A 14821-nucleotide genomic window follows, 5' to 3' on the forward strand; every position below is an offset into this window, starting at 1 on the left:
GTTTTAGCCAATAGAATGCAGCACATTCTCAAGAGGCTGGATGCTTCTGCTCTCTCTCTCTCTTGGAATCCTGCTATCTGCATACGAACAAGGTCAGATTAGCCTGCTGGAGGATGCGACCATGTGAGGAGACCCCAGTTGTCCCAGCTGAAGACATTCTTTTGGTGTTTTGTTTTTTATTTTGTCATCTATTAAAAAAATCTTTATTGTTGAAAGTATTATATATGTCCCCTTTTTTCTCCTATTGACCCATTATAGCCCACTCTTGCTCTCTGCCCCAGGCCTCCACCACCCTAGTATCTATGTCCATGGGTTATGCAATATGCATACAAGTTCTCTGGTTGGTCTCTTCCCACCCATCTACCCACCCCTGCCTTCCCTCTGAAATTCAACAATCTGTTCCATGTTTTTATGTCTCTGGATCTATTTTGCTCAACAGTTTATTTTGTTAAGGTCATTCTTAACCTGCAGAAACCAAACATGTGAGAGAGTTCAGTCAAGATCACTGAGCTGCCCACCCAACACACATACACCAGGGGGAGATCATTGGTGCCAACAGAGGCAGCTAGCACATAGACACATAAGCAGCAGTAAATTGCCTGTTGTCTGAAGCCACTATGTTTTGGAGGTGGTTTGTTACACAGCAATAGCTAACTGATACACCTGGTCTGTTATGGATTGGAAACGGGAGTTGGTAAGGGAGGAGGAAGGAGTACTGGAGACAAGAAAACAAACCAACAACTAAAAAGCAGAAACAGAGACTCAAAGCATATAATGGCCAGGGGCTGTTTAGGAAAAGGGAAGCAGCTGGTGGCACTTTATGAGACCCTGACCATTGACAGATATTTAAAGTATATATAAGAACATGGACCCTGAGTCATCCAGAAAATGTAACTGAAATGTGTGTCCTTTTTTAAGAAGGAGGGCATGAACCATATTGAAGATAGTTTCATTTAAAATAGTTAAAATAAAAAGGTGAAGGTTTTAAGCATCATATATCCAGAGAATTCACTTGTGTGTGCAGGAACCGTACTTTCTGAAGCAAAAATTAGGTAACATCTCAGACAGGCTTTTGTACTGTTTCCAGGTGTAAAAGGCAGCCTAGGACATCTAGTTTGGTTGCCACGATGTTGGCATTTCAGGTACAGTTAACCACGCATGGGGACAATGGGACAATAGCTGAAACTGAGATGACTCGAGAAAACCTGTGCAGAAAAGCCAGCCTCTTCATGCAGGGCCCCACTCTCCCGAAGGCATCCATTACTGGTGCCTTAGGAGGCAGCCAAGGGGGACAGACCTGTGGACCGCAGGGACAGCCTTAGGCAGCACGCAGGGCTCTCTGCTTAGGAGACGGAGAAGCAAGAGGGAGGGAGGAACTACATCAGCACAAAACGGCCACCTGCGGGGCCAGCCTCACTCCTTGGCCTGCCCTGTTGGTTCCTCTGAACACCACACCCCCAGTTCATTCCATCTCATGAACTTGAGTTGGCTCCTTTCCAAAGCACCGTCTAGCACACACTGGAAAATAACAATAATCATTCACATTCACTGTATGTGTACCAAGTGCCAAGGACTGGACCTAGCTCATGCCATGGATTCACTCATTAACCTTATACATTAAGTACTACTGCTCTCTCCCCTTTAAAGATGCAGGATCCAAACCCGGTGGCTGGCTCTACCTCCACCCCCTCGATTGTTCTGTTCTGCCCTTCGGTTTGCAAAGTTTCCCTTATGCCCTTCCTTGCTGGGCCTGGCTGCACCCTTTGACCCAGCCCTGACTCTGGCCTTTTTGGAACTGGACTTACACAATCACCACCCCTCCACCTCTCCCAACATCAGTGCTCAGGGAACTAAGTGAAAAACTGGCCACCTGTTCTCAGGGGGATGAGGGCCTTTGCCTGGTGGCTTCTGGCTAATCAGCAAGGCTCATGGGGAGCAGGCCCAGGAGAGCAGATCTGGTGGGGATGTGTGCGCCCACCTGAGATAGCTCAGCTTTCACCTCCTGTGAGCCAGCAGGCGCACCCAAGGCCAGCTGCCAGCACTGCCCCCTGCCCCCCACCTCTGCACAGCCGCTGACAGACCAAGGCTCCAGGCGGCTTTATCTCTTGCTAACACCCGCTCCTCTCCCTCCTCCTCGCTATCTGGGAGTTTCCTTGTGGCTCTAATGAAAAACCCTTGTGTCACATTGAAAAGTTGCCAGTTATTGCTGCTGGGAATAAAATCCAGTCTCTGCTGGGTGGAAACACAGGAGAGCTTCCAGCTGTGGAGGGAGGAGTGGCTGGTTGGAATAATCTCTTCAAGGTGAGCGGCCTCTCAGGCAAAATGAGGGGGCACCAGGTGGGCCCCTCCCCAGCAGCCTGAAAACAAACAAACAGTGGGCCCTGCCAGGCTCCCCTCCCCACAGCTGTCTCTCTTCCCTCATCAGCACACCAGCCGGGCATGCGCCTCCCCCAGGCAGACGGTTCAGGCTCTTTCCTCACCCACAGGCGAGGACAGAGCTGAGTGTCCCTTCTGAGGTGAGCTCTCAGGTCAGTCTGAGTGGTGGACAATGGCTTCACCGAATCCTCAGAGACTGGTCAGTCCGCTTGCTCATTATTCAAAATGCAGGTTCCTTACAACTACCTGGAACCACTGAATCCTCAGAGCGAGGGTTTGGGGATCTCCATTCGTCACTCCACGCCCCCACCTGGATCATCATGCTCAGAACTCCTGGGCCCAAGCAACTGACCCCCAGGAAAGGTGCTCCCACACACACTCTCCTGGGGTTGCAGACCGTGAAGTGCCCTATGAAGGCCAGGCGTTGCGGGCACCGACCCTCCCAGCCTGCCAGGACAGCCATTCCTGTCTTTGTTCACAGACAAAGAAGCTCCTGTCCTCACACCAAGGAATCGAGGTCATCCCAGCTGTGTTGCTCGCTCACCAGTACTCACAACCACAGCGAGATTTAAGAAGCAGTTTGAGAGCCGGGTTATGACAGTGGCGTGCAGTGGCTCCACAGCCTACAGAGGCAGCGGCCACGGCCACTCCAGCACAATTGTGTGGCCTCTTTCCGAAGCATGCGCATCAGTGATTCTCAGCGGGGTTGATTTTGCTCTCCCAGAGGATCTTTGGCAATGTCTGCAGACACGCTTGGTTGTCACATCTGTGAGGTGGGGTTTGGCATTTAGTGGACAAGGGTCAGGGATGCTGCTAAATTCTATACAATAAAAACCTAATATGCAAATTGACCAAATGGCTGAATGACCAGGTCGGTGGGGGGCGGGCCAGTGAGTGGGTGGCACCAGGCCAAACAAGGCAGGTGCCAGCGGGCAGAGGGAGGGGACGGTGATGGGGGGGCAGTGATGACCAGTGGGGGAGGGATGATGGGGTGTGGGCTGGCCGCTCACTGGCCTGCCAGCTCCTGATTGGCCCTGTCGGTCGCCTCCTGCAGAGGGAGGCCACCAGTGGGATGATGGGGGGGAGGGACAGGACTGGAGCTGCCCCCTGGAGGTCAGTGCACTTCCACAGGGGGATCGCTTCTCAGCCACAAGCCGGGCTGATGGCTGGTGAGCGCAGTGGCGGTAGCAGGAGCCTCTCCCGCCTCACCTCTGTGACAGCACTAAAGACATCCCCCGAGGGCTCCTAGACTGCGAGAGGGCATACGCGGGGCTGAGGGGACCCCCCCACTCCCCGCCCCAGTGCATAAATTTTCATGCACCGGGCCTCTAGTATCCTGTAATGCACACGACAGCCCCCTACAATGAAGAATCTTCAGCTCAGACCATCAACAGTGATACTATTGAGAAACCTGGGAGGAATCCAAGATGGCATCAGAGACATGAACCCAGATCCAGGGCCGTCCCTGGCCACGTGAAGGCCGAGCGCTCATTCAGGTGTTGGGTTTGGGAATAAGGTGTTCTTAGTCTCAATTTGTTATTTATCTAGAAGGAAGGGACCAGCAGAGAGAGGCTTACAGGTTGACCACACACCCAGGCCCCTGTGTGAGCTGGGCTTAGAGACCCAATTTACTCTGATATCCAGCAAATACCAGGATCCAGCGTATGCCTTTGATGCTTCAGATATTGGTCGTTGCTTTAACCTTAGCCCATAGACAAAAAATGTTCAGTTTGCCAGCTGCCTGATCAGATTTACTCCATACAGTTTCCCCGGGTGGTCTCCCCTCTTCACTGAGAGTTCAAAAACAGACCATTTAGTTGACAAAATTGAGTCTCCGGTGAGTTAACGGAGTGGAACCAGCTCCTGGGGCAGACTGTAGCACAAATGCTGCTGCGAAGCCAGGCTGGAGGTGCCAGTTTGTTCTTTACAGTCGATTCGATGCAGTTCAGTGGTTGATGGTGTGTGGAGGCGGAACGCCTCCCCGTGGTCCGGTCTCCTCCTCTTTGCTCGGCTAGCACACAATCTCTTTCCCCTATAAAGTGAATCTGGGCATTTTATAGCTGAAAAGGGAGCCATTCCATTTAAATTAATCAAGGGACTGAAGGCAAAGGTGCATTATGCAGCTTTTAAGGATGTTGACCTTTATTGACAAGGTCCCGTGGGCCTCCCTGGAAAGCTTTAGCCACAGAACATTTCTTCACATCACTCAGGGGAGTCTGCTGTCTCAGCTGTCCTCACCTGGGCCTGTGGCTTTTCACCCATCACTTAAGGGATGCCTACGGTCTGCCTCTTGGCATGGCACACACTTATTGGCCATAACCCTGTAACATTTCTCCTTCGTTACATTAGAAGAAAATAGTCATTTCACTGAGGGGAACCTACCTTTCAGCCACTTTGGACATTTTTAAACAATGTCTGTCAATCTGTGCATTCAAAAACGTTATCTGGGGAAACACAGAACAGAGGTGTTAAGACCAAACTAGAATTTTCTCCCCCCGCTTTCGCTTTCACCCTGGGAACTCAAATCCCGTATTTCTCTCAAGATCCTAACACCTGCTCTGGATAGACTTCAACCCTCCAGCAACCATTTGCCTTTTTGAAAATTCCTACTGCCATTGGGATTTGCAACTTAGCCCACGTCATATGTTCTCCAATACTGTGCTATAGTTTAGGTCTGGATTCCCAAAAATGATTGCAAACTTAAAGGCAGTATATGCTTTACAAAGCTTAGCAGCAGCATGGACAGGTAATACACACACCATGATACCTGGCTTGACTAATCTCCAGTGACCCTCCTCTGCGCACTTTTACACCTGCATCACCCCCATGTGCTCAGCGTACTTGACTAGAATCATCAAATAGCGATTTCACATACATCTGTTTCCTCTTCCCCCCGCAATAACAAACTTGTCAAAGGCAGATACCTAACAGTTTACTCCTTGGGGTTCCCCCACCCTGGAGGCCAGTAAAGCATAATGTAAGGAGTAGACTCTGAAATGACTTCATTACCAGTGAACCCCAGAAAGGAGTAACGTAATTAGCCACTGTCTCCTGAATTGGGTTGAACAGGTAACTCCTCATCATGAAGTAAGAATAATGCTGAAAAGGCTTTGGGAGTTGGAGCTTGCTTTTATAAACTTTCCTTTTGTATCACAACAGGTCAGTGGTCCTGGACCGGCTTACTCTGCAAGCACATTGCAATTTTAAGGACCTTGTAACATGACGCCCTCCCCGCTCCAGCTCCTGTGGGGGACCTGACTATGGCAGTCTCCTTCAGTTTGGGAGAACTCATTGATGTCTTTCTTTCAAACTGCTGGAGGAACTTGGTAGAGAATTTCCCCTCTCAAGCTTCCATGGGTTGTTCATACACAGCACTTCAAACCACCCAGAGCTGGTCTCCACTGTGGTTTCCAGGAGCTCAAAGCTCACTCAGCTCTGAGGTGAACACTGAAAGGTTTCTGAACGGGCCACGTCTCCTCTGGGAGGGCAGGAGTTTGCTCATTCACCTGTTTCCGGATGTCCTCTTTTGTCGTTTTCCGGACTGGCTGACTGGGTATGTGCACAGGGCTCTGGGACTGGGACTCTTCTGTCACGCCGTACACTGACTAGAGAGGAAGCAAGAAGACAGAATCACGCACCCTCAGAGCTAAAGGGGGCGTCCAGGGTGAGCTAGCTCAACAACTCATCCGATGCTCCCAGTCCCCTCTGTGATACCCCAGCAGTGAATGATCAGCCTCTGCTTGAATTTCTCCAGGGATGGGAACTCTGTGTCTGAGGCAGCCCTGTCCCATCTGTGTGTTACCACTGCTAGAAAGTCCTCCCTTTTATTGAGCTGAAATGGTCTCCTTGCATGTCAGTGTTTCTCCAAACATGGTCCTTAGACCATCTGCAAAGAATCATCTGGGGGTACTTGGTAAGGATGCACATGGACCTACTGAGTCAGCATCTTTGTGGATGGGGCTTGTGAATCTGTACTTTTATCAAATGCCTCAGGTGATTCTGAGGCACAAGATAGCTCAAGAACAATTGCTGAAGATTATGCACAGAGATCCCCTCTAGATTCTCTGATGGCCTGTAGATGACACGCCCATCTAGTACAAAGTTGAGAAAGCAGAGTTTCAGATTTTTTTGCTTTTGAGCTAAGTAGTTTTCTGGACTCAGTTTCCCACATGCCCATAACTATGGCTGCTTTTTAAGCTATTCCTGTGTTAGAGACAGGTTAAAGGCAGTCTTTGCATTGGGAAAGAAACAAAACCCCAAAGGGTATACAATGCACAGCTGAAATCAAGAAGGACTCAAATAGGGTAGATGTGGGCTCTGTGAAATTCTGGAATAAAATTCTATGGTCATTAGGGGGTCCTTAAAGATTAAATGAGGCCATTTTAAGTTGAACACTATAAAACATGTCACAGTGGGCATCACTATCTCAGTGAAAACTGAAAGATGTAAGTGGATTCCAGAAGTTGATATATATGTATATCATATATATATATATATATATATATATATATATATATATATATGAGAAAATGAGAGGATTGATTCTTCTAGGGACACATCTCTAACCTTTTGAAATTAATAGAATGGAGGCCAGACACTTTCTCCCACAATATGGTCCCTGGTGCTGCTGTGAGGGTGGGATGTACCGACTGTGGGGCTGACCGAGTATGGCACACTTGGGTACACCATGGTCACTGCCCCTTCGGTATAGTGAACACAAGTGATCACTGGCTCATTCCCAGTTGGGCAAGATGGTGACTGGAGTCTGGATGACCTTGCTATCGATCCTAAAAGATTTTCAAAGCACTAAACTCACTTTCATCAGTGGGGTTTCCATTATACATTTTGTTCCTTTAGTTCCCTTTCCTCCAGCCTCCTCCCCATAGTCAACTGCTGTTTACCCTTAAGACCTCAGCACACTTGAGCTGGCCTGGGAAGCCCTCTGGAAGCGCTGGTCTGGTGCCCCCTCCTGGCGCTCCTGAACCATCTGTACTTCCCCAATGCCTCCCTCCTGGCTCTGTGGTGTGTTGGCTTGTTTCGGCCCCACCAGGCCTGTGGGCTTTGTGAAGACTTATTTCAGCAGCAAGGAGAGTGCTAAGCACACACCAGCCACTCCACAAATATTTGTCAAATAAATGAACGAAATGGTCTCAAGGGACGAAATGGGGGTAGAATTAACAAATAGCAAATTATTGTTTGAACAGTAGCAGAAATGAAAGGGCCATTCACATCAAGAATTTTTAATTCAGCTAAACTCTCGAACCTTTTTAACTTTTTGCGGGTTCTTCAAACGTCGACATTTTCTGATATCCATTTCTGTGGTGTTCACACAGCCTGGCTGAGAAGGAAAAAAAACCCACAACAAATCACATACATGACCGAGTGAAAATCACCCTTCCGATGTAGCCCAAGTGACACCATTAGAGCCAATCTCTCTCTTTCCCTTTACACATAACGCAGGATTATCTCCACTTCGCCATTTACAATTTTTTACGAAGATGTAAACATGTTCCTCCATAGAGTTTTCATCTGAGACATAAGAGCTTATATCATCTCAGGATGATACGTAGAAGGTAGAGTGTACAGTTTATAAGAGCAAACTTATTACTCAAATTGACAGGTCGCTTCAGTCAGAGCCCTTGTTATTGCACACATCTAACCGGCTAAACACACGCCAATACTGGGATTCGGAATTATTTCTTTAGTTTTGCTCTTCGCCAGTTTTTAGGAAGGCTGAAAGAGTTTATTCATTTTAGTTCCATTTCATGAGGAAAATGCAAGATGTGTTTGAATAAGATGAGATTAAAAGTACAAGCATCATGGATTTTGTATTTGTGAGTTTGCCTACTTGCTAAAACTTATGTATAACCCCTAAGTCAACACTTGTAGTGCACCCACGGCCATTCAGAGACATTTACAGAGCAACAGAAAGTTCAGGTTGTCCAATGTGCATGCTCCCGGCTGAGGTCAAATTAGGTGACATTCAGTCTTCTTGTTTAAACTTTTCATATCCTATATAATAAAGAGCTAATATGCTAATTAGACCAAATAGCAGAGCGACCGTCTGGACGACCTTCCAGACGAAGCCGGGGATGCGAGGGCTAGCCGGGGCTGTGAGGGGCTGTGAGGGCCGAGCCTCTTGCACAAATTTCGTGCATTGGGTCTCTAGTTGTAAATACGTGTCCTTTTCTAGGTCTATTTAGTGTCACTATTTTCACATTTCTGTGTGGGTTTTTTGTTGTTGTTGTTGGATTTTATTGTTTAAAATGGCCGCCAAGCATAGTGCCGAAGTGCTGTCTAGTGTTCCTGAGTACAAGAGGCCGTGATGCACCTACGGAGAAAATGTGTTACATGAGCTTCATTCTGGCACGTGACACAGTGCTGTTGGCCGTGAGTTCCGTATTGATGAATCAACAATATATAGTAAGGTATCTTTAAACAGAAGCGCACAATAAATAAGGTTAGGCATTGATCGGCTGATGCAGTGGTCCGATGCAGTGGGTCAGCAATGGTTCAGGGTTCGCTGACTCAGTGTTTGCGGCCACCTATGGAACAGATCCGTGAATAACAGGACCTGGCTGCATTTAAAATAGAATATTCTAAGATTTAGTTGAACCACGGTAAATATGGAAGTTGTTTATTTGGGGTCTGTAAACTTCCTGGGGCCAAAGGTCCCAGGTGGAGTTCCCACAGCTCTCCATTTCCGATTCCATATTTCCATGAATGGGTAATTTATAAAAGGTAGAACTGGCATACATTCCAGAAACTCTACTGAGATTATGTGAATGAGTGGCAAAACCATTCCACAAAGCTTAGCAGTGTTCTTAAGAAGGAGACATCTGGTGGCTAAAGATGGTCATTTCTTTCAAGCGAAGGAAGGAAATCAGAAAACTTAGAGAACTGAACAGAGCTTTCTCACCACTGGCCTGTGGACATCCCAGAAGGCCCGCTCTTGACTATCCAAGATTTTCCTTTCTGTCTTGTCCTTTTTCCGGTCAATCCTGAAAGCATAAAGGAAGGAAATCAGAGACTTTTGCATTGTTTCCCCTGATCCGAGCAGCCGAGACCGCACAGGACAATTGGCACCTGTGTGGCCTCCACTCTGTGCAGAGATGCGAAACGTGGGTGGACAGTTCCTTCAAGGAAACCTCATGAAGTCCACACGTGAGAGAACCGGTTTTAGGTTAGACTGCAAATGTCCACCCACGTGTAACGAACACGGTGGGCCTCAGGGGAGCAGGAATGCAACTGTCCCTTCGGAGGATTACGATTTGCATTAAGAACTGAATAAACCATTGGCACGCCCCCGCCCATCCAAGTGGGCACTGTGTACTCAAATTATAGGAAGGAATAACCGAGGCTTGCATTGTTTCATCCCCAAATTGGAGAGTTTGCTTTAGCTTCAGAGTGGGTAGAAACGTCTTCAAAATGCTGCAATGACGCGTTTTAAGAGCCACTTAAACCAGCTGGCTTTTTAAAGCAGAGGAATAGCCCTGGTGTGTGCCAGCATTCAGAAGGCAAGTACTAGGGGCCTCCGCCGGGGAAGCACAAACTGCAAGAGGGAAATTGCAGGTGACAAAGGCAGATTCCACGTTCCGATGAGGAACATAGATGAAAGGCTGTAAAATGAAGAAAAAGCCTGTATTACTTCACAGTATCTCTAGGCGAAACGCGACTCGGAGTAATTGCCGTGTAACTTCTGGTTTGGCTCTCTTGGGAGCACTTCAGTCTACCAGACTGAAATAAACCTGTAGTCGCCCTGTGATGCTTGTGATCAGTGTTGTGTACTTAAATGGCCCACAATTATAATGTAATCACAGAGTTAATAAAAAAATAATCAAGAAATACCATATATGTACAAAGTGGCAATCTCCCCTTCTTTTATAACATTCGAAGCTGGGTGATTCTGAAAGTACAAGTGAGCATTCCTCCTTGTTTCCCAGAGGCTTCTGAGAACACAGCTCAATTCAGCCTCCGTCTCACCCACCCACTCACTCACCCTCCCGCTTCCTCCTTCCCCAGGGCCCTGGTTCCTCCTGCTGCAGCTCAGCACCCAGGGCCTGGGCCCCAGGTGGACAGCAGGAGGCTGGAATCCTGGGTGGGAGAAAGGCAGAGGCTGCAGAGGGAGGGTGAGGTCATGGCACCGTGTCGGCCACTGGACCCAATGACCATACGCATGATCAATGCTCACCCACACAGCCCGAGACTTGGCCCTAGGCCCATGGTCGGCAAACTGCGGCTTGTGAGCCACACGTGGCTCTTTGGCCCCTTGAGTGTGGCTCTTCCACAAAATACCACGGCCTGGGTGAGTCTATTTTGAAGAAGTGGCGTTAGAAGAAGTTTAAGTTTAAAAAATTTGGCTCTCAAAAGAAATTTCAATCGTTATACTGTTGATATTTGGCTCTGTTCACTAATGAGTTTGCCAACCACTGCTCTAGGCGATGGGCTGCAACACTGCCCAGGGACTGCAAAGGGCGTCCCCTGCAGACCCCATAGGGGTCTCTACTTAGGTGCAAATGGTGCCCAGAGGAAAGGGACTCACCTTCTCCCAGCTCAGCATAGCTTTCTCTCCCCTCCTCTGACTCATCTGTTTTGTGAACCCTCCTGGCTAAGCCAGACCACTGCCGGAAAGGACTGGAGGGAACCCAACCTCAGCACGTCCATGTACCAGAATTAAAAGGATCTGGCAGACAACCATGACTGTGGGCTGGGGGACACTAACTGGCCACTTCTCCTGCTTCCTTAGAGAGGAGGGGGTTTCTACTCTACTCCCTGGGAGGGAAAAAATGTGGGAAAACACTCCAGTTTTCCGCCTTTCATCTCTTGTCCACCAGGGAGGGAGAGTGACATCTTACTGGAGGATTTGAAAGAAGACATTGAGAAAGCTCAGGTTGGTTCTTTCTGAATGTCTATTCTCTGCAGATAATAAGCCAACCGGGCGGGGTTAACTCTGCCCTGGTGGGGGCGCCTGCAGATATGCAGCTATGCCCAGGATGGGTGACTTTAATTCCAGGGCAGAGATCCAAGGCCACAGATCCAAAGTCATGTGCCATCTCTAGCTTTTATCAGTAATAATCTGATATTTTGGACTCCAAGTGTCTGACTTCTGGGCCTTATTTTTTATTGGTTCTGGATCTCTGGGGAGGGGATTGGGAGAGGGGCTACTTGTCAGTCTCCCTTAAACTCCACCACGTTTTCCTATGAAGACAAAATCTCCACATCTACAGGTAAGATCAGTCTGGGGTTTTCCAGCCTCTGAGCACAGAAGAAGAATTGAAAATCTTTGGGGAATAAATACATCTTTTTATAACCAGAGTTCTAAATTCAGGAGGGACGCCATTGTCTGCTGGAATAAACACTTGACATTATTTTAGAGTGTCATGGTTACAAAGACAACCTTGATTTCTACTCAGTTGCTCTCATGAGAGATGACAGTGACTGACCACAGCTGGCCAGCTGTGGAAGGAAACCTCACTCTGGCAATTCCACACTCACACCACCTCCAAATCCCAGAGACTTTCTCTCTTCACAAGGGTCTCTATTAAGTCCACCTACTTTACTTGTGCTTCTGCTTGCATAAAGATGAATTCCCACTTCCTTGCAAAGGCCCTCTGGAGTCTTGCTAAGTTTTCCTAATGAGAAATGAAAATGAATGAGAAGGCATTAATCATCGTAAGTTTGCACATCGACCCCCATACTTATTACAGGGCAGCCATCTATTTTGGTTACTCCCAACAAAATAGCAGGGCTCCACTTTAAATCCACTGGACACGAACCCAATGTGACTTTGCACCAGAGCCTGCTGTACGGAGCAGAACTATTAATATTCATTTGCACACCCATTAAGTCTGAAGTCCCTGTGGTCCACCTGATTCCTCCCTTCTTGTGCGTTTTACAAGAACACAATCCATGCAGCCTTTGTCATAAAGACTCCTGAAGAGAAGGAGAATGGTTTGTGGCTGTGCATGCAGGGTTTGGGGAAGGGACAAGGGAGTCTTTGCAACCTGCTGGACATCTCCGGGGGCAAAATTAAGGGTTTCTCAAGACTTGTTTCCCAGCAGGGGTCTTGGAAGGGGGCAGGAAAGAAGAACCCAGACTTGGCATTCATGTCTTTGAAAGTCCAGATTCAATAGTGTGGAAAAAGGAGTCTATGTTTGTGATGTTCATAAAAGGAAAACCCCAAAACAGAAAGAAAGAAATGGCATCCAGGGCTGCCTTTTAGAGGAAGAGGGAGGGAGCCCTTTTTCTAAGTCTGTAGACTTACCCAGTGGCACAATAGGACAGTGGGGAGGGGCGTTTGACAGGTCCCCTAATGACCTGCCTAATTCTGATGGAATGCAAGGCTGGAGCCCATATTACGCTGTGTGTTTTCCTAGAGCTCATGCCAACACTAATTTATTACTCTCATCAGTGGGTTATTAATATAAAAGGGGCCTCAGTTGAAGATCAACACACATAAACTCAGTTATTAGTAAGGTTTGGTGAACAAGTACCTCAACAAAACTATTCTTTTGATTCTTCCATCATTTATAGGAAGCAATGGTAATGCATAAAAGTCAGTCAATTGGGGAGTAGTTATATAAATTATGATACAGTCATACCATGGAATATTAGGCAACTATTAAAAATGATAATGTAGATTATTATTACTGACATGAAAAGATCCCCAACATACTTACAGTATAAGATGGGGAGAGAAGCAGCTTACACAATAATGTTTATGGTGTGATCCAAGTATTTTTGTAAAGAAAAAATGTATGTACAGAAAAAGCTTTGGGAAGAAGGATTGCAGACTATTTTTCTCTCCTTTCTTTGCTGCTTGAATTTTTGTTTTTACCAAGGGCATATGAAATAATAAAATTACTGTATTGTGAAAACAACATGCTTTTTTTTTTTACAAATACCAAAGTAGAACATTATATGGCAAGAGAAATGGACACTGAATAAAACCCACCAGGAGTTGATGCTGTTTCTGTTTAGGACCTTTTCTAAAACATGGGAAATACAGGGAAGAGAGACAGAGGATGGAGGGGCCGCACGCTCCTGCAGTCTGGGTCTTGTTAGGGAAGGGATGTAGTCATGTGGAGGTTGAAGCACTTTGTGCGGAGGGCACACAGGGTAAGATAGCAGTCTTCTGAAAGAGGGGTGACCGCAGGCGCAGGAGGGCAGAGTCAGACAGAAACTGGGTGCCTGGGGTGCTTAGCTCCACGGAACAGCCATGCCAGGGTTTGCTTGGGAAGATCATAATGTTTCAACATAGTTCTCTTTAGTGGTTCCCACTGATAAGCAAACATTAGCTGGGTTCTGAGGCTCTATGTAACCCCCTGCAATGTGTCCCCCTCCACTATTTCCCCCATCCCCATGCACAGGCCCTGTGATGCCAGTGGGATCAAAGGGGGTGAAAGGTCACACACAGGTCCTCTGACGCTGATGACAAGCATATTCCCCTTGAGAGGTCGAGAGGGGAGCAATGGCTCCATAGTTGGTCTGCTTGGGCACAGGTACCCAAGAGTGACAGGTCTGGCAGAGTGGGTCATCAGGCTTGTTTTGGAAGATTGAGGCAGCAAAAGCAGGAGAGGCATTTGGAGTGTGGGTGGATCTGCAGATGCTGTCAGTGCTGGATTATCTAGGGAATGGTACTCCACTGCCTTTAATGCTGCCCCTCCTCCTAGCTGCTGGCCCCTTAGTCATTCTGTGGCTCAGCAGCACCTCCTCTGGACGGTTGATGGAAATTTAGCTTATTTCCCCCTTCTCAGTCACTCATATAAAATTTGGTTTTGGGGAAAGATTCTGTCACCGAAAACCAAAAACATTTTAAAAATTATTTGTGAATCTCAAGTTCTCTTGAGATTGGCTCTGTTACGTGGGGATGGATATGAGTGTGCTCTGGGGCCTCCAGTTCTTATAGGGAATCACTTGTGAAAGAAGGTGGATGGGGAGGCAGCTGGGAAGGTATAAACTTCAAGTGACATACACCTATCTTATCTTCTAGAATGAATCTGGTCTTAGATTCTGCATCTACTGCCAAGCAAAGGTGACTTGGGGGGTATAAAGATGCAATTAAAACTATCATATATTAAAATTAAAAATTATTATATATTAAATTGATTTTTCCCTTTTGGTGCACAGTTTCATGAATTTTAACACATGTATAGATTCATGTAACCACCATCACAATCAGGACACAGAATAGTCCTCTCACTCTACCAAGCTCCCTCACAACTCATGGCAACCACTGATCTGTATTTTCCCTCACTATAGTTTTGTATTTAAAAGAATGCCACATAGATGGAATAATAGTTTGTAATCTTTGAGAGAAGCTTCTTTCACTTAGCATCATGTCTTTGATACTCACCCAAGTGGTTGCTTGTTATTACCAGTTTATTCCTTTTCACTGAGGAGTAGTATTACACTGTATGGATGTACCAGGGTTTATTTAACCATT

At 47.1% G+C, this 14821-nt stretch overlaps 1 protein-coding gene across 12 annotated transcripts in view; it reads right to left on the reverse strand.

The window, feature by feature from the left end:
* RGS6 (regulator of G protein signaling 6) overlaps nucleotides 1-14821 on the reverse strand; it is a 495409-nt gene that overhangs the window by 69513 nt on the left and 411075 nt on the right. For all 12 annotated transcript variants that reach the window (XM_080664882.1, XM_080664872.1, XM_080664873.1 and 9 more), the window contains exons 8-12: nucleotides 11932-12008; nucleotides 9296-9377; nucleotides 7640-7714; nucleotides 5883-5981; nucleotides 4759-4820 (exon numbers count right to left, since the gene is read on the reverse strand). In XM_080664882.1, coding sequence (XP_080521008.1) covers nucleotides 4759-4820; nucleotides 5883-5981; nucleotides 7640-7714; nucleotides 9296-9377; nucleotides 11932-12008 — 395 coding nt within the window. The remainder of the gene's footprint in view (nucleotides 1-4758; nucleotides 4821-5882; nucleotides 5982-7639; nucleotides 7715-9295; nucleotides 9378-11931; nucleotides 12009-14821) is intronic.

This window comes from Plecotus auritus (genome assembly GCF_963455305.1).
Source record: "Plecotus auritus genome assembly, chromosome: 1".
In the NCBI taxonomy this organism is placed as follows: domain Eukaryota; kingdom Metazoa; phylum Chordata; class Mammalia; order Chiroptera; family Vespertilionidae; genus Plecotus; species Plecotus auritus.